The 21,209-nt window shown below is 43.2% G+C and overlaps 1 protein-coding gene and 1 long non-coding RNA gene across 6 annotated transcripts in view; both read left to right on the top strand.

Annotated features, from left to right (window-relative positions):
* Positions 1–5,129: 5,129 nt before the first annotated feature.
* Positions 5,130–12,681, top strand: LOC147995514 (uncharacterized). Of its 2 annotated transcripts, XR_015684384.1 has the most exons (6): positions 5,142–5,567; positions 6,023–6,363; positions 7,113–7,482; positions 10,529–10,698; positions 11,190–11,285; positions 12,387–12,681. It is a non-coding gene; the product is annotated as an uncharacterized LOC147995514 (long non-coding RNA). The 2 variants fall into 2 exon arrangements; XR_015684383.1 differs by lacking the exon at positions 7,113–7,482 and having other exon boundaries at positions 5,130–5,567; positions 12,387–12,680.
* Positions 12,682–12,918: 237 nt separating this feature from the next.
* The window catches only part of Sp3 (Sp3 transcription factor), a 45,191-nt gene continuing 36,900 nt past the window's right edge, over positions 12,919–21,209 (top strand). Inside the window, 3 exon segments of one of the 4 annotated variants that reach the window (NM_001427405.1) lie at positions 12,919–13,599; positions 14,185–14,330; positions 14,773–14,898. In NM_001427405.1, coding sequence (NP_001414334.1) covers positions 13,593–13,599; positions 14,185–14,330; positions 14,773–14,898 — 279 coding nt within the window. In that variant the 5' untranslated portion in view covers positions 12,919–13,592. 4 annotated transcript variants of the gene reach the window in all.

Below are 21,209 nucleotides of genomic sequence, written 5' to 3'. Positions count from 1 at the left end.
AGATATGCAAAAGTTTGATTAGATGGGATAAGTTAAGGCTCACTGTACAGTATGGTGACTGTAATCAGTCACAACAACTGAATACTTGAAGATTGCCAAGACAGTAGATTTTTTTATTACATGAAAAAACCCTAATCTTGTGTGTGTGTGTGTGTGTGTGTGTGTGTGTGTGTGTGTGTCCACCGTTCACTTTTTCCACCATGCGGGCCCTTAGCTCACTAGTCTTAGCAACAAGTACCTTTCTCCACTGAGCCATCTTGCCAGTTCTAAGCCTTAAGATTTTAAGAGTTTTTAATTAATTTTTTAAAAGGATAAATATATAAGGTTAGTTTGCTCATACATTAACTTGCTCAATTAATCATTCCATGATATATACATATTTCAAAACATGACAGTATACACCATTAATATATACATTTTGATCAATTTTTATTTCTTTTTAAAGTTGACTGTGTGTGTGCATGTGTGGGCTCAAGCTCGTGCATGCCCTTGCATAAGGAGGTCAGAGGCTGGGTGTTGCCTTCTATTGCTTTCCACACATTTTTTTTTTTTTTTTTTTTTTTTTTTTTTGTGACAGGATTTCTCAGTGAATCTGGAGTTTGCTCCTTTGACTAAACTGGCTGACTAGAAACTTCTGGAATTCAGTTGTTTCTGTCATGCTGGAGTTACACTCACACTACCCTGGAATTCAGTTGTTTCTGTCATGCTGGAGTTACACTCACACTACCACACTAGTTTTTGTATGAACTCAGGCCTTCATGCTTATAAATCAAGCGCTTAACCTAACCCACTGAGCCATCTCTCCAGGCCCCAGTTTTGATCAAATTATTATTATTTTTTTTTCTTTTTTTCGGAGCTGGGGACCGAACCCAGGGCCTTGCGCTTGCTAGGCAAACGCTCTACCACTGAGCTAAATCCCCAATTCCCGATCAAATTATTTTTTAAAAAGCAAACTACAGGGGTTGGGGATTTAGCTCAGTGGTAGAGCGCTTGCCTAGCAAGCACAAGGCCCTGGGTTCAGTCCCCAGCTCTGGAAAAAGAAAAAAAAAAAAGCAAACTACATTTACTATCTCTGTTTGTTGTTGTTGTTGGTGGTGGTGGTTTTTTTGGAGGGTGATCAGGTTAACACAAGCTAGTGTTATCTTCCAGAAGGGAACTTCAACTGAGAAAATGCCTCCATAGGATTGGCCTGTGGGCTGGTCTGTTGGGGCATTTCTTGATTGACATTGAAGGTGCCCGCTCACTGTGGGCAGTGCCATCTCTGGCCAGGTGGTCCTGGGTATGTAAGAAAGCAAAATGAGCAAGTCAATAAACACAGTTCCATTAACGGCTTCTGCTTCAGTTCCTGCTTCCAGGTTCCTGATTGGGCTCCTGCCCTAGCTTCCCCTCACGATAGACTCTGAGCTGTGAGATGAAATGAGCTATTTCCTACCCACGTGGCCTTTGGAAATGGTGTTTATCAGGCTAGGAGCTGACTAGAGCCCTCTCTAAAGCAGGCTTTCCTTTTGAATCCTTCTGTTGGCTTTCAGTCTTGGCATCTATCCTCAGGTTGTCATTATTATAAATGTCCCAAAAACCAGAAGAGAAACGTTGACTTCCCTGAGCTGGGCTTGAGACTCTGGAATCCATTCCTTGCTGGGAAAGCAGACCTGGGTGTGAGGGAAGGACAGAGCCAGTGGGTTAGGAATCCCTCTGACCACGGCACCAAGACCAAAGCTAGTACGCAGCTTGATGGGCTTCCTTATTCAGTTAGTTGTTAGCTTTTTAGTTTTTCAAGGACAGGGTTTCTCTCTGTAGTCCTGGAACTTGCTCTGTAGACCTGGGTGGCCTCCAACTCAGAGATCTGCTTGCCTCTGCCTCCGGAATAGCACCACCCACCAAAAGACAAGCTTTTTAAGGCGGCAGCGGCAGCAAGGAGTCAACACTGTTACTGTCTTGGTAATGTATTTCCTTGGAGGTAGAATGCAGCCTAGATTTGCCAGTTTCCAAACCAGTGTGCTTTTGAATTTGCCATTTCTCTTTTTCTCTGCTAAAGCTTGGCGCTCTGGTAACCAGGACACTGCCTGGCTTGGGAGGAAAGCACTATAGGTGAGTAAGGATGCAGTGCCAAGGAACCTGACTGGGGTGGGAGGGGGGAACGTGGGGGGGGTAAGATTCAGAACGGACCTCCACACTAAAACCGAGGCACAGGACTGTAGGGATGGCTCAGTGGGGAATGGTGCTCGTAGCCAAGTACAATGACTAGAGTTTTATACCTGGTACTCACATGAAAGAAGGAAGTTACAAAGAAGACTCCATCAAGGTGTCCTTTGAGTCTGCATGCCCAACCCTCCTGCCATAAAATAAATGTTAAAACAAAACAAAACAAAACAAAACAAAACAAAACAAAAAAAAAAACAACCCAAACTTTAAAAAGCAGGATTACCTCCAAACCCAAACTATCAAACTCCCCAAAACTCCTTCCACAGAACAAAAATAAACGAGTCTAGCTCACACTTCCTAATATTAAGACATCATTGGGAGAGAAAATTCAAGGTCACTTCAAGAAGCAAATGAAGGGGGCTCCACAGTTAAGAACACTGGCTGCCCCTCTGGAGGATCTGGATTCAATTCCTAGCGCCCACACAGCAGCTCGCAATTGTCTGTAACTCCTGTTCCAGGAGAACTGGCACCATCTTCTAACCTACCATCAATAGGCACACATGTGGTGGAAAAAAAAATAATGTGTGTGTGTGTGTGTGTGTGTGTGTGTGTGTGTGTGTATGCAGCAAAACACTCATACCCATAAAATAGAAATAAAAATTTAAAAGCATATTACGTGAAAGGTTATAACGTTAAAAAAAAAAAAAGTCCCTTCCACCCAGTAGTCAAAGGAAGTCAACAAAGTGCTTGGCCCATTCAAAACACCCACTAGTAGGAGGTGAGGCCTTGTTGGAGGAAGGTGTCACTGTGAGGGTGGGCTCTGAGGTCTCCTCTGCTTAAGCCATGCCCAGTGTGGCACCCAGTGTCCTTCTGCAGCCTGTGGATCAAGATGTAGACCTCTCAGCTCCAGCTCCGTCCGTACCTGGACTCTGCCAGGCTCCTGCCATGATGTCAATGGACTGAACCTCTGAAACCGTGAGCCAGGCCCAATTCAGTGGTTTCCTTTATAAGAATGGCCATGGTCATAGTGTCTCTTCACAGCATTAAAACTAAAACAGGGGGCTATAAATGATAATTAAAAATTAACAGCTAATTAAAATTAGCATGTGCCTACAATCCAGTTTTTACAAAAGAAAACGTATATGTATAGAAGGAAAACTAATGCCTTGCAGCTTCAAGAGGAACTTGGGCAATGAGTGTTGTCATTTTCTAAGTTTAAATAATTTTTTTTAAACATGAAGTAATTTTGATGTTGCCCTTTTTGAGACAGTAATGTCAGAACCGTATCTCGAATCAGAAGATTCACTCTAATTATATGATCTTGCTCAACTGATTTAATTTAATCCCTTTTACTTAAATGGTGTTCTGTGGAGTTAAAGTCTGTAATGGTTAATGTAACCATGAAAATAAGTGCTGACATTTGCTGACTGTAAAAATAAGTCAGGGCCCAAAACTCATGACATAGTCTGAACATGATGAAAATATCAGATGACTCAAATTTAGGGACATTCTAAAAGGAAAAAAAAAAATGCCTGCCTAGCGCTGGGAAGATGGTTTAGTGGTTAAGAGTACCTACTGCTCTTGCACAGGACCTGAGTTCAGCTCTCTCGACCCATACCAGGCAGTTCACAACCATCTATAACTCCAGCTCCAGGGGATTCAAAGTCCTCTTCTAGCCTCTGAAGGCACCTGTGCTCACATGCACTTGTACATGTAAACAGTGTGGCACACCCTGTTAATTCCAGCACTTAGGAGGCAGAGGCAGGTAGATCTCTTGAGTTCTAGGCCAGCCTGGTTACCACACAAAGAAATAAATTCCAGCAGTCTGGAGAGATGATAGGTGTAGCAGTTGTTCTTGTGAGAGCATTCGCTGCTCTTGTGAGAGGACCCGGGTTTGTTTCCAAGCATGTACATGGTGGTTTGAAACCATCTGTAACTCCAGTTCCACAGGATCCTATGGGCACCAGGCACTCATAACAAGAAAGAAAGAAATCGTAATAGAAGGGAAGGGAGGAATAAAAGAAAAAAGAAAGTTCAAACTAAAATCCTAAACAAGCCAGGAGCAGCTGATAAAATAACTGAGCTGAGGAGGTTAAATATCTACTCAATACATTCACTGTGGTCCTGCTGTGTGCAAGGTTTCCTGATTGCAGAAGGACACCAGCTGATGCCCACGATGGGGTATGTCTCCCCTACTTTGCTGTCATATTAAAGGAGATGCAAGTGTGTGTGTGTACAGGGAACTCTGTATGTTTAGTCCCTCGGCCTTCCGATGTGTTCACCTTCAGTGAGTATTAAACAAGCTTCTTTCCATTCTGTTGTCTTACTTTAGTGAGATGGCTGAGTGGCTAAAAGAGCTGCCAGGGCTGGCCACCTGAGTTTGATATCGGGGCTCACATTTGTGGGACAAAAGGATGGATCAACCTGCGAGGCGTCTTCTGGCTCCACAGGGGCATGCACTATAATAAATTAAAAAGGAAATGTACTTTTAGAAGTTTCCTGTAGTACAACCAATTTAGCTCATCCCTGACTAGCTTACAAAAAAAATGAGATTCAGACTATGGTCATTTTATTTGGCTGTGATAATCACCGAGGGTCACCCTAATCTATTCTTGCTGCTGACCTGGATACCTCCCCAGCGGTGTACCCTAGACACTTGCTGTTTCTCCTGGCCACATGCACATGGTCTATTTCCCCTCATAGCAGCTTCCTCTCCTCTAGTTCTTCCTTCTTCTCTGGTCTCTCCTCAGTCTCCCAGGTAACTCAAAAGTCACCTACTTCTCCAATAACTGTCTGTAGCCAATTTCATTTAACCAATAGTTCTAAAGCGAGGAAGAGGGTGCACAGCATAAGCTTGTAAATGTGAAGTATTAAGGAACAAGGTTTGCACAACACAGGCTTGTAAATGAGACAATTTGCTGGTAGGCCTAGACATTCTACGTTCGGAATTTAGCATTGCAATACATAGCAACAGGTCAAATCTCAACAGTTTCTACAACGAATAGCCAATGTTATACTCTCTAGGGATGTAGGTCACTCCTCTGCCCGTGTGTGTGTGTGTGTGTGTGTGTGTGTGTGTATGTGTGTGTGTGTGTGTGTGTGTGTGTGTGGTGTGTTAGTTACATCTCCAGGTCCCCAGACATTTTCATAGGGTCTCTTCCTTTCTCTACTCTACTAAACTTATGGGATGGCTGGAACTTATTGGTTCATCCATTCCAAACTGCTTTGATATCAACATTAATGTTTAATTGACTTAAGTAGTTCCTTCCAACTTTTTTAGAGCTAGGGATGTGCCCAGGGCCTTCTATATGACAGGCAAATGGACGACCACGGAGCAGCCTCTCTAGCCCTTCAACGGGGCTTTTTAGAGTGAGGGATTTATTGACGTATTTGTCTCATCATAGAAACTGAAGAGATGGCAGAAGGTAGGAGCACTGGCTACTCTTCTGGAGAGCCTTGGATCTGCGCGGCGACTCATATCATCAGTAACTTCAGTTCCAAAGTTTCACCTTTTACTTCCATGAGCAGCAGGCACACACGCAGACAAAACAGCTGTACACATCAAATTAAAATACATTTTAGAAATCAAAGCATAATTTACTTATAGTAGAACATCTTTTTCTGGGTTACAGCTCTCGAGTTCCACTATTGTAATTCAAATATTTTCTTGATTCTTAATAGATGTTCAGACTCTTCCATAAAGACAAAAGGGGACCTGAAATGTTTTATCTCGTGTCTTTGACAGTTACAATGTATAATGTATAATAGGCAAAACTCTCACTAAAATTCTCTAAATATCCCCCTTCCCCACACCGAGTACAAGGTTTAGAATTACTAAGATTAGTGTCTGTACAGAAGGTATCGGTGTTTTTTTTTGTAGGAAATCATCAATTGGAAGCATCAGAAAGTTATGACTTAATTTAAAGGGAATTCATCTCATCTGCCTCATTGTTATGAAGTAATTGCTGAGTCTGACTGAGGAAGCCAAGAACCAATGACTTAGACTTTGGGTCACAGTACCGAGAAATGATACCGTACGACAACGAATCTCAGTGTCAGCTGAGTACGGCACAGGGATGAACTACTTAAGTCGATGAGACATTGATTTTGATATCAGAGTGTGGAACAGGTGGGATGGATGGACCACGAAGCTCCGGCGATCAATATCAGGACCAATTTTATTCATTATGCCAATGGTTTTGGAGAAGGAACATTCATACAGTAAGCTTTACACAAAACTATTGGGAGGGTCGCTCAATACAAAGAGGGGACGGAATGCCTTGAGTCACCGAGGAACATAAGCAGATGAGCGGCTCACTCAGTTCAGGGCAGAGGAAATATGAAGTAGAAAGATTATCTCACAGGAGTGTAAAGTCAGAACAATAAAGGGGAATGGAGAAGGAAAAGCATAGCAGCAACTGGAATGGTAGAAGCGATAATTCAAGTGCTTTAAGGAAAAGAATTGACTACAGAAATTAAATTAAATAAATACTTTTTGATAGACTAGATTAAGAAAAACAACTCAATAGAAATATATAATTAAGGGTTGGGGATTTAGCTCAGTGGTAGAGCGCTTGCCTAAAAAGCACATGGATGACAGAACCCTTGGGTTCTAGATGATCTAAAAGCATAGATGAAATTAGATGACAGAGTCACTTAATTAGTTATTATGTGTTAAATTTGTATATAGTACATATTTTAATACTAGATGATATATAAGTACTGCTTTGTAATTATTTTAATCAGTTTGTTTTATTTGGTTTTATTAATATGGTAGGATTACAATTTCTGTATATTGTGAAATATTTCTATACACTGAGGTGGAATTTTATAAATATGTATTTGTATATAATTTTATGTATCCTAAAAATTTTGTTTTATCAATGAAATTTGTTCTTTGATAATTTCATAAGTGTATTTAATTTATTCTAATTACTCTCATCCTGTACTCTCCCTTGTCTTCTCCTCAGGCTGGCTGACCCCCTCCTTCTTCCTCAAGGTCCCTCTCCCTTGTTCATGTCTTTTGTTTTGTGACCCACTGAGTCACAAGGGCCATCTTTGTGCCCAAGGGTATGGAACTGTGCAGTGGAGCCTAGTGGCTCATTGAAGGGCACACCTCTGAAGGTCATGAATCCTATCTCTAAGAATATACCACGAGTCAGTATGGACACACAGCCCAGCCAGGCCTGGAACTTGCAGGCTGCCTTCTTTGTTCACAATAGTGTGAACTCATAAGAGTGCCATGCCAGCCGTAAGAACATTTTGCCTCAAGGTCTCAGGCTGGATTACAGATAGGGCCTTTATCCAACTTCCTTACCATTTTGGATTGTTTTTCAACTGGTGAGTTCTGTTTAGTTTGTTATTATTTTTTTTAGCTTTTTTGTCCAATCAATAGGTCATATCACTAAATAGTTCTTTTCATTAAAATAAGAGGTTTGAACCATTAATACTAAAACAAGTTTGTAGCTTATTGAAATGTATGCCCTGTTCAAAAATGTTGGCATGTGCCTTTAATCCCAGCACTTGGGAGGCAGAGGAAGGCAGAGTTTGAGGCCACCTGATCTACAGAGAGAGTTGAGGGTACACAGAGACACATGATGTATTAATCAGGGCTCACTAGAGTCACAAAACTTATGAAATATCTCTTTATATTAAGGGAATTTATTGCAATGACTTATAGTCTGCAGTCCAACTAAACCGACCATGGGCAGCTGTGGACGGGAAGTCCAAGAATCTAGTAGTTGCTTAGACCTAAGAGCTGGTTGTTTCAGCTGCTCTTCTGTAGAAGTAGATTCCAACAGATGTGCTGGCAAGTAAATGCCAGCAGGCGAAGAAGAGCAAACCTTCCTTCTTCCAATGTCCTTATGCAGGTCTCTAGCAGAAGGTGTGGCCCAGATGTGTACTACCACGCCTGATCTGGGACTTGCTTTGTCCCAGGCTGACCTTGAATTTAGAGATCTCGCCTTAGTTTCCTGGGATTAAAAGAGTATACTACCTTGTCTGGGCCTAAGCTTTTCATGGCCACGGCCTTAAGATCTCCATGCCAAGATCCAGGTCAGAAACTTGTGTCTTGCAGCCTCAAGATCTGGATCGCAGGTGAGCCCTCCAATTCTGGATTGTAGTTCATTCCAGATATAGTCAAGGTGACACCCAGGAAGAGCCATCATGCCTGGTATTGAAAAGAACCTCCCCACCAACTCCCTAAACCAAAAACAAATAAAAAACCCAGAGAAGGTAAAATCTGCATTCCAGCAAAATGCCTATGGTAACATTGTAGCTGACAATGGTAAGTCATGGGTTACAAGAACACTAGAAGTGTAAAGGAAAGCTAAAGACAGGAATTACTGACGGCTGGAAGCAGGGCTTTATAGGAAGGCTTGCTTTGAGCTTAAATTCTTGTCTGAGTTGCCAGAAACACAGAGAACAGAAAGGGAAATCCCAGTGGCAAGGCCCAAGACAGGTTAACTGTGGGACGGGAAGGACTATGAGGGATGTCCTTGCCTAGGATTCACAGAGGTGCTGGAGCTAGGAAAAGGAAGACAGAGCAATAGAGTGGCAGACAGAGCACAAGGGGCAGGAAAGCGTGTAGACCTGGTCCGTGCAAAGCATGCTTTGATGCCTTCCAGGAGTTGCTGCATCAGTCAATGGTTTGAGAGAAACGGGAGAGACCTTCTTTGGCAATACATTTGCTTTCTTTTGAATCTTTTGTTGTACAGGGAACTGAGTGCAGGACCCTGTGAACACTAGGTGAGTCCTCTATCCACTGGGTGTTAGACTTAATTTTTCGTTTCTGTGATTTGGATTTGTGTCCATTTAAATTTTTGGAGGGTAAGAGCCTTACCGTGTTTTGCAGAACAGGGGTCAATAAATTTTGTGGTTTTAACAAGCAAGTCATTAAGAGAGATTATGCAGGAAACCTTGCTAGTACCACATGGCTTCAGCGAGTGGGAAGGCTGGGGAGAGGTGTCAAACCTGACTCCTGCCTGGACTTCTGAGAAAATGGTGGCATCGTTGCTGGAGTCGGTGTCCAAAGGGAAGCAGAGTTGGGTCTGTGGACGAGGTGGAGTTCAATTCTTCGTATTTGCAGTGTGAGGCTAAGTGAAACACTCTGGAGGAATTTCCAATGTCTACCGTTATGGAACAGTGACCCATGTGACGGCAGACTACTAAAGGTAAGGCATGGGCCTGAGCTTAGAGATGATGGCTGGGGTTGCAGGAAGGCTGAGCTTCCCCAGGGAAACCCAAGGAGTCAAGAACGCTCTGGACTGGTATTTGCATGTAGTGGTTGGACGCAGGCAGATGCTCAAAGCAGTACTGTTCAATCAATACATTTGCCCTTGGCCATGTGGAGTCATTTATGTTTACATCGTTAAAACAAAGTAACTCAATTGCCACCTGGATATGTTTCCAGCACTAATGGTTGCATGTGGTTAGTGGATGCTCTGAGGAACAAGCATTTTCACTGCCCAAGATTTAAAAAAAAAAAAAAAATTCAAGTATAACAAAAATGGAGACTTTGAGAGAAAAATCAGAAAGCAGATGAGGTTTAGGGAGGAGAGTGTTCTCAGGAGGAAGTGTTTCAGTGTTGAATGTTGAAACTGGTGTCAGGAAGACAAGTTCTGGAGACCTTGCATAAGAAACAGTTCAACCGCTGAGGTACCTGTATCATCCAGTGGAGGATTTATACTCTGGGTTACATGGAGAGTGAACACAGTGTCTCTGACACACTAGATAAGTACTTGACCACTGAGACAACCAGCTGGCCTCTCTACCTTTCATTTTGAGACAGTATCACTGTGTATGTAGCCCAGCATGCCTTGAGTTTGAATTCTACCTCAACCTGCTAAGTCCTGGGATTACAATGTGCTACCAACGGGGAATTTTTTTAAAGCCAAGGGTCTTGTTCATGTCTAGAAGCAATGGACAGAGGTATGTGAGCATGGCAAAGGCTCCCAAGTCTGTGTACTGCCCCCTTCTTGTTTTAGCTAGACGTCCAAATCCTTCCACCCATGGGCCCGTGGGTGTCCTCTGGCACCCAGAGCCCGAATGCCTTAACTGTCTCCCAGTTGCTCCCAGTCTCATAGTCTTCCATTTCACTCCAGTTTTCCAGTGACTAAGGCTGGAGCACTTAGTCATATGGCGTCACGGACTCTTCCTGGTCAGTCAGGACATGCTTGTTCCATTGTCTCTATAGGTACTCGTTTGTTTAAAAGGTTAAAAAGTGATTGCATAGTATTTCAGACAACACAATATGAAGTATGGTGATACCCTCCCTCCACCTAACTTAATGAAAACTTGGACATGTAAGCACAGCACTTAGGAAACACATTTAAATCTCATTTTTCTCTCACATTTATTTATTTATTGTTTGTACTTTATGCTATAGCACATGTCATGGTAAGGTGACGACTTGAGGGACGGTCCCTCCATCATGTGGATTTCTGTGACGGAAGTGCTGTCAGATTTGGCTACAAGCCCTCCTGATCTGCTAAGACATCTGGCTGGTCTTCGATTTCCTCCTTACCCGTTTAAAACTTAGCATCTTGAAGACTTACAGTGAGTTTCTTTATTAGTATCATTTCTGGTTGCTGTGATATAACACCCTGACAAAGAGCAACTTAGAGGAGAAATGTTTATTTCAGTCCTTTCTAGGAGGGAACCCAAGGAAACAGGAACTTCAGTCACATTGGACTTCAGGGCACATCAAATCCATACACAAAGAGAATGAATGCTTGCATGTTTACAACTCAGCCTATTGTCTCTGCTCTTATATGGTCCAGGACCCAAATAAATCCAGGAAATGGTGCCATCCACAGTGGGCTATGTCTTTCCACATCAGTTAACTTAATGAAGACAGTCCCTCATAGACACAGGTCAGCCTGATCCAGATAACCCCTAGAGAAGATGGTCTTCTCAGCTGATTCTAGATTGTGTTAAATTGACAATTAAGACTGACTCTAACAGTTATTATATCCATATATAGTCATAACTTGCTATGTTTTAAAACATCCTTCTGTAACTAGTTTCTTCATTCTGTATTTTAAAAGTTCTACATATTCTGAACCAACTCAGCATAGATGAAGAAAATTCAGAGCTCAAATGCCCAACTACCCAGACAGTACTGACATTTCCAGTTTGATATGGTAAGACTAATTGCTGACCATGATTCCATATAAAGTTTCTAGCTATTCAGTGAGGTACCTTATAGACCTAGCTTGATTTCCTCCTTTTCTTGGAGTTGTAGCTGATGTTATTACCAACTTTGTCCTAGTCTACTGGGGAATAGGGTGATCTGGTTTTGTTTCTTGGCCAGGAATAGCTTGTGAAATCTTGAGAGAAAACATGACAAGAAACTGGGCCAAGTATGGGGACAGGGGAAAACAGACCTTATTGTTTTGAGATTTATTCATGATGTTCGATACTTTTAAATTTTCATTTAATGACTGTTTTGAAACATGTTAATCCATTGTCAATTATACTGTATTAGTTACTATACGTGTGTATTTATCTAAATACAGGTATTATGTTTTGCATATGAGTGCTTTGAGTGTATCTGCACTAGTTAAGAAAAAGGTATTCTTTCAAGAGACCATTTTGCTTTTGGTCATCTTAAGATAGGCTGTAACATTGACTCAACCCTGGTTGAAGTCTACTGAATCTTACCTTAGTGGTGAGTGATACTTTTGCTAATATGCATTCCTTAAGAGCTTTGCCTCAAAATAGTTTGAGTTATCTGCTTTTTGGCCCAAAAGCATTATTCTTGCTTGCATGCCACAAGAGAAAGAGAACATGTGTCATTGTCAGTATTAAAAAAATACCAGGAAATAGTTGGGGGAGAATTCCAGCACACAGGAGGCAGAGGCAGTGGCAGGTAGATTTCCTGTGGTTCCAGGCTAGCCTGGTCTACAAATCAAGTTTCAGGATAAACAAGGCTACACATGAAACCTTGTTTTTAAAAACAAACCAACCAACCACCCTCCCAAAAGTCCAAAAAGTCCTCTGAAACTGAGATGCATGCCCTCCCCACCCAGTGATTTTTTTTTAAGGTAGCGCATATTAAGCTAGTTTAAATGCTTCAATTTGCACAACATTATACAAAACATAATTACAATAATTGGGTCGTTTATTCTTGCTTGAGATAGATTTCTAATAAAAGTATTAAGGAAAGTGTTTCCTCCTCTTAAATTCAACCTTTTTAAAGTAGAAGTATCTAGAGGTAATAGACAATGTTCTCTTGTTTGCAGAACATTTTTTTCTCCTGAATGACTGCAAGACATTAAGGATGTGAAAGGAAGGAGTGTTAACCTAAATCACTAAGTAAAGAAAATGTACCTAAGCACTCCCAGGGGAAGGATACTTGGGGTGAGATTTACCATTTTAATAAATGTTGGCATTGTTGACTTATTTTCTTAGGTTAAGAAGCAGGGAGTTTGTGTGTGCAGCAAACTAATTTTAAAGGGTGGCTGTGCCTGACTGAATAAAATATAACTAAGCTTGCTTTGATATCACTGGCCAGAATTAAAACCTTTTTTCCTTATGAAGAGACTTGAGACTTTTTGCTGTCAGTGACTGTCTTCAGGGTCCACAGAAGTAGATGGTTGGTAACCAAGGGCTAAGGGTGGGGAGGATGAGGTGGGATGGGAAGGCGATGTATCCGAGTATGCGACCAAGAGCTGAATGTGTGTGAAAAAGTCCTCCTCCAGCCTCGGAGGGGGTGTCTCCCCCAATACCAGCTCCCTCCCCCAGGGCTCATGGGGCGGGTCCGGTTTGCTCAGTAGCAGCGGCAGCCTTGGGGCTGAGCGGTGGTGGCCTCCTGGCAGCGCTGGCAAGAACCAGCTTCGAGAGCCCATGCCCTGGGGAGATCCAGTCCAGGCGGCTGCCAGGATGGAGGAAACGTCGAGTGGAGTCGGAGCCACCGGGGACGGACTTCCTCCCCAGTTCAGCTCCCCGACAGCTTGGCGAGGCCTGCACGAAGGGCCAACGAGTGGAAGAGGCTTGCGCCTCGGGCCTGGCAGCCGTAGCCGAGGAACGAGGCTGGCACACCGGGGTAACGCGCGAGCCGGGGCCGTTCTCAGGAACCTACGGCGCCACGGCCGCTCATTGTCTCTCCCCTTCAACCCGGGGGCAAACAGGAAGCCCGCCGCCTGGCCAAGCGACGGACAGGCGTCCGGACCAATGAACACAGCTGACGGAGAGCCCAGCGGCAAATGAGCGCCGGGAAGAGGGGCGGAACTTCCGGGCGGGCTGTCACCCTCTTCCCCCCTTTTGGGCTGGAGGCTCCACCTTTTGTGTTTCCCGCACAGTCAATCAAAATAGGAAAAAAAAAAATCCCCGGACCGCTCCGGCCGTGTCCGCCGCCGCTTCCCGCATCCTCTCCCGCCGCCGCCGCCTTCGCTTCTCACCATGTGTAAGGCGGCGGGGAGCCCCGCCTGAGGTGTCCTAAACACACTATGACCGGTACGTAAAGCCGAGAGAGAGCAACCCTTGCTGCCTCCGCCGCCGCCACTGCCGCCCACAGCCAGCCCGGGGCCGCCACCGCCGGCTCCCGGCCCCGAGTGCGCGACCGAGTGTCTGTGGAGGCAGAAAGCCGCACTCCCCTCCGCCTCCCTTCCCTCCCCGCCAGCCAGCGTCCAGCCCTCCAGCGCCAGCGCCGAGTGCCCGCCGGGCTCGGGGCGGGCGGCCCAGTCCGCCGGGAGCGCATCCCCCTGTGTGCGGGCGCGGGCGGCGGGCGGGCGTGTGTGAGTGACTGACGGTGCGAGAGGAGCGAGCGCCGCGGAGGGAAAGGGGAGGAGAGGAGAGGAGAGAGGAGAGGGGGCAGGGGCAGCGCGGGGAGGAGGAGGAGGGAACGAGGAGGAGGAGGGTTACAGCCGCGGCGGGCGGGGGCAGCAGGAGGGGAGGAGGGAGCGCGCCGCCGCGGCCGCGGCCGGGGGGAGGGGAAGGGGCCGGGGCCGGCTGGCGCTAATGTGGCCGCGGCCCGCGGGCCCCCTCCCTCCCCGCACCCGCCTTCCTCCCCGCCCCACCCCCCCCGCGCTGTGCCTGCAGCTCCCGAAAAGCCCGTGAAACAAGAGGAAATGGCTGCCTTGGACGTGGACAGCGGCGGCGGCGGCGGCGGCCACGGCGAGTATCTGCAGCAACAGCAGCAGCAGCAGCAGCACGGAAACGGCGCGGCGGCGGCGGCGGCGGCCCAGGTGAGGAGCGGCTGAGCGCGGCCCGGCTCCCCGCGCGCCGCTTTCTCCTCCCCTCGCCCTCCCTTCCTCTCTCTCTCCCTCCCTCCCTCCCTCGCGCGCCCGCCCCTCCCCCGCCCCGGGAGCTGCCCGCCCGAGGCGCCAACGCTCCGACCCCGCCCGCGCGCCCCCGCCCGCCGCCTTTTTTGTGCGTGTGTGAGTGTGCAAGTGTGCGCGCCCTCCCGGGTGGGATCCGGGCGGAGGGAAGGCCCGGCGCGCAGCCGTCCGCCGCGGGCCGCCGAGCGGGCCGAGCGCAGGGAGAGGCGCCGCCGACCCGGAGGAGGAGAGCGCGGGCCCGGCCGGCGAGGCCAGGCGCGGAGCGAGCCGTACTTCCTGTGCGAGCGGGCCCGGCCCTAACCGCCACCCCCTCCCTGTCTCCCTCTCTGAACCCGCCCATCGCGGGTAGGACACTCAGCCGTCACCGCTCGCTCTGCTGGCCGCTACCTGCAGCAAGATAGGGCCGCCATCGCCGGGCGACGACGAGGAGGAGGCGGCCGCCGCCGCCGGGGTCCCCGCCGCCGCCGCCGGAGCGGTAAGTCCCGCGCGCGCGGCCCGCCCCCGCCGAGGCCCCGCGCCCGCCATCCCGGGCCTGCGGCGCGCCCGCCCGCCAACCCAAGGCCTCCCGCCGCCGCGGGGCCGCCACGCGCGGGCTGTCCGGCCCCGCCGCGCTTTCCTGCCAGCTCGCGTCCCGGGTGGGAACCCAGGCCGGCCCGCGCTTTCCGGAGATTGTCACTGCGGCATCGCGCGCAAAATTCCTCACAAAATGAAGTCTGAGGCGGCGGTAGTGTGGTGTGGGGTGGGGGTGGGCATAGGACTCCAAAATGGATGTTTAAGTAATTTGTATCAGGACTTGAAAACTCATTCGCTTTCTGCACTACATTTGCAAGCACAGCCTATCGGCCATTGATAGTATCACCTACCGAGGCAGTGGCTCTAGTTTCTAGAGTTTCAGAATCTGGAGCAAGTTTCCAGATCTTGAGTAATTTAGGCAGAAGATCATTTAAGGAGCATGTTCTTTTATACGCAGGGTCGAACATTTTTATTACTGTGTCTTTTTCTAACCTGATCATTTATAATTGTTGGCTTTTTGCAGACTACTCCAACTTTGCACTAGTGTTTTTCTGAGGGTTAAGTGAGACAGTTGGCTATTGAAATTTAGGAGTGAGTAATAACTTCGGCCTTTGAAGGTTTCAGGACTATCAATCTTAAAAAGTAGATGAAGTTATTTTGTTTACATGCATGTTAGTACACTCCATACTTAAAGTTGAGCTTAGTTGGCAACACTTCATTTTTATTATAACTAGTCTGATAAGGATGTGTTGGGATTCTTTTGTAAGTTTTAGAATGTCTAGGATGTGCAGAGGAGCTGGAAGTCTTATGTGAAGACTCAGTGTAAAATTAGGTGCTGTAGAAAAATGTGAATTTTACATCTGTGTGGACCTTTGCTGCGAAAAGGTGTGTTCACCTGTTAAGATAGTTAAAACACTTCTCAAGACTAAGTTTTTAAGAGTTGGTTTATAGCAGTCGATTTATGTAGTGGCAGTTCAGTTGTTATTGTTAGAAAAGTTAGCAGTTATATACTAGTCATTCAGCGTTAATCGTTACACAATATTATTAGTAAATGGATAATTTTAGTCTGAAATTATAGTATGGGCAGTGGGAATGTTTAATGTCTTGTATTTTTTCAAGCAGATTAAAATATCAAAAGCCAAAGTCTGTTTGGGAAACATTCAAACAAACTTAGGCAGATTAGTAAACTTTAAAGTTATATTTCCCTAGTCCCAAAGAGCTAAAATAAGTTTATTGTTTACTTTAATAAACTACCTCAGAAGTAAAATTGAAAAATAAATTACAGTAAAATTTCTCGTGTGACTATCAAAGTTTAGGAGTGTGCTTACAGATGGGAGGGAGAGGGGTGACAGAAAGCTTAGGGTGAGGACCTTGTGCTTAGACCCACGGGGATCACCACAGGGCTCCAGACCTGTCTGTGTCATGTCCTCAGGCTTCTTTAGGCATCTCTCAACTTTCCTCAGTACTAAGAACATCCATTTCCTGCCTGATGAGCGCGGACAGTCTGAATTTATTCGTAAAAGTAATAATATGAAAGTACAGTTTGCTAGAGAAGCCCCTAAACTTAGATTTTGTGCATGTTTATTGCCTGATAAATCTGAGTTCTTCCAAATTTCTCACTATGAGCAAAGTTGAAATAAACTGAGCTGAAAGTTGAATAAGGTGAAAAACATGAGAGCAGTCTTTGTGTGAACACTAATGGGAAAAAAATTAATTTCCAGCTTCAAAGTGATTTAAAGTTTTTCAGAATGTCTAAAAATGAATTCAGATGAATTTATTAGGATATTTTCAACATTTAAGACTATATTTCAATATATTTTAAGTACTCACAAATTACTGACAATTACTGTTATTGGAGTGTCTTGTTGTGGACCGTTTTTAGATGTACAGCGAGCAGGGAATCTAGTGTTAGTTACATTACCTTTCACCTGGTTTCCCCAGTGCTATCTATTGTGGCACAGTTTTCAAGTCTGTGTATCACTAACATTAGGAGCTACAGATTTTGAGTTTTGTCAGTTTTTCCATTAATGTTTATTTTCTGATCTAGGCTCTAGTTCAAGATAGTTAAAGTGTTCTGTCAAGTGCAGAAGTTCAGCCTAATGGCAATTTAGCTTGGTATGTCAAGATGATAAGTACCTTGAGAAGCAGTGTTCACTAGAGAATTGTTTTACCATTCGAGTTTAGAACTTGTAATAGAGAGGATCCTAGCCAAGGGTGTCCAGGGCTAAAACTTGAGACAGTCCCAGTGGTTTCATCTATGATGACCTATAATATGGGCATCCAAAGATGATACAGCAAAGTTCCTTTGTATTTTATTATTAGGAGATGAGATCTCTATGTATATTGTCCAAATTACAGTCATGACCTTGTGGATACTTTATTTTATTTGTGCTTTTGGGCAATAAACTATACAAAAAATATTATAAGAATCACCCATTTAAGTTATAAATTCAATGCCCATTAGTTTTGCAGGTAAATGTTGGCACATTTAAAAAGTGAATACTTTCATTTCAAGAGAGGGAGCTTTACCATTAAGACCTTACAGGGCTAGGATGTAACAGTGGCAGACAGTGCTTACCTAGCGTTTGCAAAGCCTTGGTTTCCATTCCACCCCTACATACTGACTGGGGGTAGGGAAGCCATACAGTGCCATTGCCGTCTGAGTTGTGATGAAATTTTATTGAGTGTCTGCACCAGAATGTGTGTGCCTCCACCTTAGTTTCACACTTGTTCTGGTCTTCAGTTACACCCTTCTGGCCATTAATAAAGCCATTAATGGGGTCTAAGAAGTTAACCATTCTTTCAAAATGCAGTGAGAATATCTTTTCCCTTCCCACTGGTGCAGTCTAAGAAGACAGACAGACAGACCATGATCTTTTCTTCTCCTTCAGTCTCCACCCGTCATTTTTATGCCTGGTTGCATTGGAGAATGCCCATGTCATGAGTTGCTATAACAACATCACTGGGTGTGCCACAATCACCCAAGGCCTAGATTATGGTCCTTTTCACCTTGTTATGTGTATACACCAAGGAAGAATGAACAGTGCCTCCTTACAACTTTACAGCGTCAACTGTGATGTTAGATGATGTTTTTCTTGTTAATTTTCTAATAAGAATATTAGAATTACTGAGACTTAGTTTTATCTGGAAACTTACATAGAGGGTTATCAGGCACCTAAGCCAACCCAAGGTCTCACCAGTTACTGCCTTTGGTATTAGATGACTTTCTAATTTATCCCTTCTCTGTTTGGTATTTAGTGTACTTGATCTTTTCCATTGGTATGTTGGTGGAACTTCTTTTATGAAGGAAAGGGCTTCAAACTTCAGACTTTGTAATGTTTGGACTATCTGGAATTTGCTCATTGAGGAATTACATAAGTAGGTTTAAAATTGATGTTTATAGTTCCTTAGGTGCTCATATCTAAAAGTCAGTTTTACTGATGATTTCTTTCATTCTATATATATATATATATATATATATATATCTTTCTGTAATTTTGTTTGAAACTAATATATATTTATTCATAACTATACATTGATTTTTGTTTCAGATATCTAATGGGTATTTTTAAAACCTGATTCAGTTTTAGTAATTAATGATAACTTGGACTTAAATGCTTTGTTTATAGGTGTATATCTGTGAGCATATATATACTTATGTGTATGTGGTTTGCTTTCCTTTTTCAGTTAAGGACTTCACATATACATGCATTTATGTACATAATGCCTAGGTTGGCCTCAAATGTGAGGTTCTGCCAAATGTTTGGAATTAGGTATAAATAACTGTACCTGGCCTTAAATATATATATTTTTTATGCTTTTCAGTTTAGGATTATTCACAAAAGTTTTAATATATTTTGCCTTGGATATGCAGATTTCTCCCTTCATTTAACTGCTTATTCTTTGGAAGTTGTTGGCACTGTAGTTTATTTAGCTCTGAAGGGGTGACATGGGCAGTGTTTGTGCAGACTTGTACTTGAGTAGCTGTTTACAGTTAAGGAATTTATTGACTAGAAAGATGCTTACTAATGGCTAAATACCTAATTAATTATTACTCTTGTAAAAAATTGCCTATCTATATATCTTTAGGTGTCATACATTTGTCATTTTTAAAAGAAAATGGACAAAATACAGTTTTGTAAAATTAGCATATGACAAAGTACTATATTCTCTAAATAACCCAAGAATGTTTGTGAATTTAGTGCAAACTAAAAAATTGACTGTTGATTTTCAGTTGAACAATAACTTAAGATAATGAATGGATTTTGTTCATTTTATGCAGATTTAATTACTGCATAAATATACAATAGATTAAGTAAATATCAATTTACTTAAAATGCCAAAAGACTGAAATAAAACAAATTGTTTATGTTTGGAAAGATTACTTCTGGTTATAATTTCATTTCTAAATTAGAATTGACCAAAACTGACTTCAGTGCCTGATCTTTGATATAAACGTTGAAGTTAAGTTTTTATGTTTGAGTTCAGGCCTGGAGATTTGTAGTGGGTTCATTTTCTTTATTTATTTCAGTCTCCTTCACTGAACCTTTAGTTTCTTTTTATAAATACAGATGTGATTGCACCATTTACTTGCTTATAAACCCTATAAACCTTGTATAGTTTTCATTTACTCTCTACAGAATAAAAAGTTTGAACAATTTAGCATGGTCTGCAAAGCCATTTACAAGTTGATAGAAGGGTCCTCATTGTTTTTGTCTGAATATAATACTTGTGGATCCTCTTGGATTCTTTTAAGTTAGTTTTTATCTTGTGGATTTTATCATCTCAACATCTTTATTAATGCCTTTAACTGACCAAAGTGAAAATTTACATTCTAATATGACTTCAGAATTAGTGTGGGTGATCCCACCCCCCCATCCTTTCTGTTCCCACATTGTGCTTTGATTGTATGACTAGTGTATGCCACTTTTCACACTTGTATTAGCATGTGTCTATGCTTGTTTGCATAAAATTGTGACCATTTGTGGACAAAGATTTTTATTTTGCTTGTACATTCGCTTGTACATTCTTATTTCATCTTCACAAATGCACTTAAATGTTGCATTAAGACAGAAAAGAACTGTGGTTCATTTGTTGAAATACAGACTTTTCAACTGCATGAAAGTTGTGTAGTGAATTTGTTAATGTCTTATATATTCTCAAAGGGGATCTGTGACCATAAAAAAAAGTTAAATACTGTTGTAAAAAATTTTCCACAGAAGTTAGTGTAAGTTATAAACTAGACTTGCCCTCAAATAGTACTTCATAAGAAATGGATATACTGTTTTGGTTCATCTAAAGATTCCTTGATTCTCAGTCATATATCTACTTTGACATTGCTGGACAAACTTTTTTGTATTTTTCATTGTCCAGTGATATACAGAGTTATTGAAAATCACAAATAAATCTGGAACAAAACGAGGTCATAATGGCTTTATTTTGATGGTAAATAATATATGGTCTTCTTTCCAGTGTCTTTATTTTATAATTGGCCTTAGTATACTTTACTCCTGGTCATTAGAGGGGTGAGCATAACAATAGTTGAGAGGACTTTGGGTTCTAGAAGTGGGGTTACCCTTAGTATTGTCTGCTGTTTGATAACTGTGTGCCTTGTCTCTCTCATTCCTCATCTATGAAGTATAGATGTTATAATAGTGTCTATCACAGGATTGCTTTAAAAGCACGAACTGTGGTATTTGGCATATAAAAGAAAAGCCCAAATGTCAGATATTGCTATTTTTATTCCCTTAAAGGAATCTATTTGTTGACCTTGCCATGTAGGACTTTTTTTTTTTTTTTTTTTTTAAATGTTGAATCTATAAACTCTAGGGAATGACAGCTCAGATTCTTCTGGGTTACAGATGTAAAACATGTATGCTTCGTATTCTACTGCAATTTCAGAGTAATAGATACAGTCACATTCTTTATTCTCCAGTACTTACCTGGTAGTAAGACTTCATAGACTTAGCTATTTTTCTGTGTAGTCATGAGGGCAATCCCTTTTTCTCATTAAGTTTTGTTTTTCTTTGAGACAAGGCCTTACTTGATAGCCCAGGCTGGCCTTAGATGATCCTCTGTTTCAGCTTCCCTGTGCTGGGATTATAGATAGGAGGAGCCTTAACATCACCCAGCTGCTAAGTGGGTTTTTGTTTTTTAAAAGTCTTAACCCTTCCTTCCCTCACCACCCTAAAGAAAAAAATATGTTGTTTGGTGGTTTACACATCATAAACTTGAGTGTTTTTAGTTTTATGACATAGCAATAACAATAGATTT

Source organism: Rattus norvegicus, chromosome 3 (genome assembly GCF_021556685.1).
Source record: "Rattus norvegicus strain SHRSP/BbbUtx chromosome 3, alternate assembly SHRSP_T2T, whole genome shotgun sequence".
NCBI lineage: Eukaryota > Metazoa > Chordata > Mammalia > Rodentia > Muridae > Rattus > Rattus norvegicus.
Note: the sequence above shows the minus strand (reverse complement) of the source record. Positions and strands in the feature narration are given on the sequence as shown.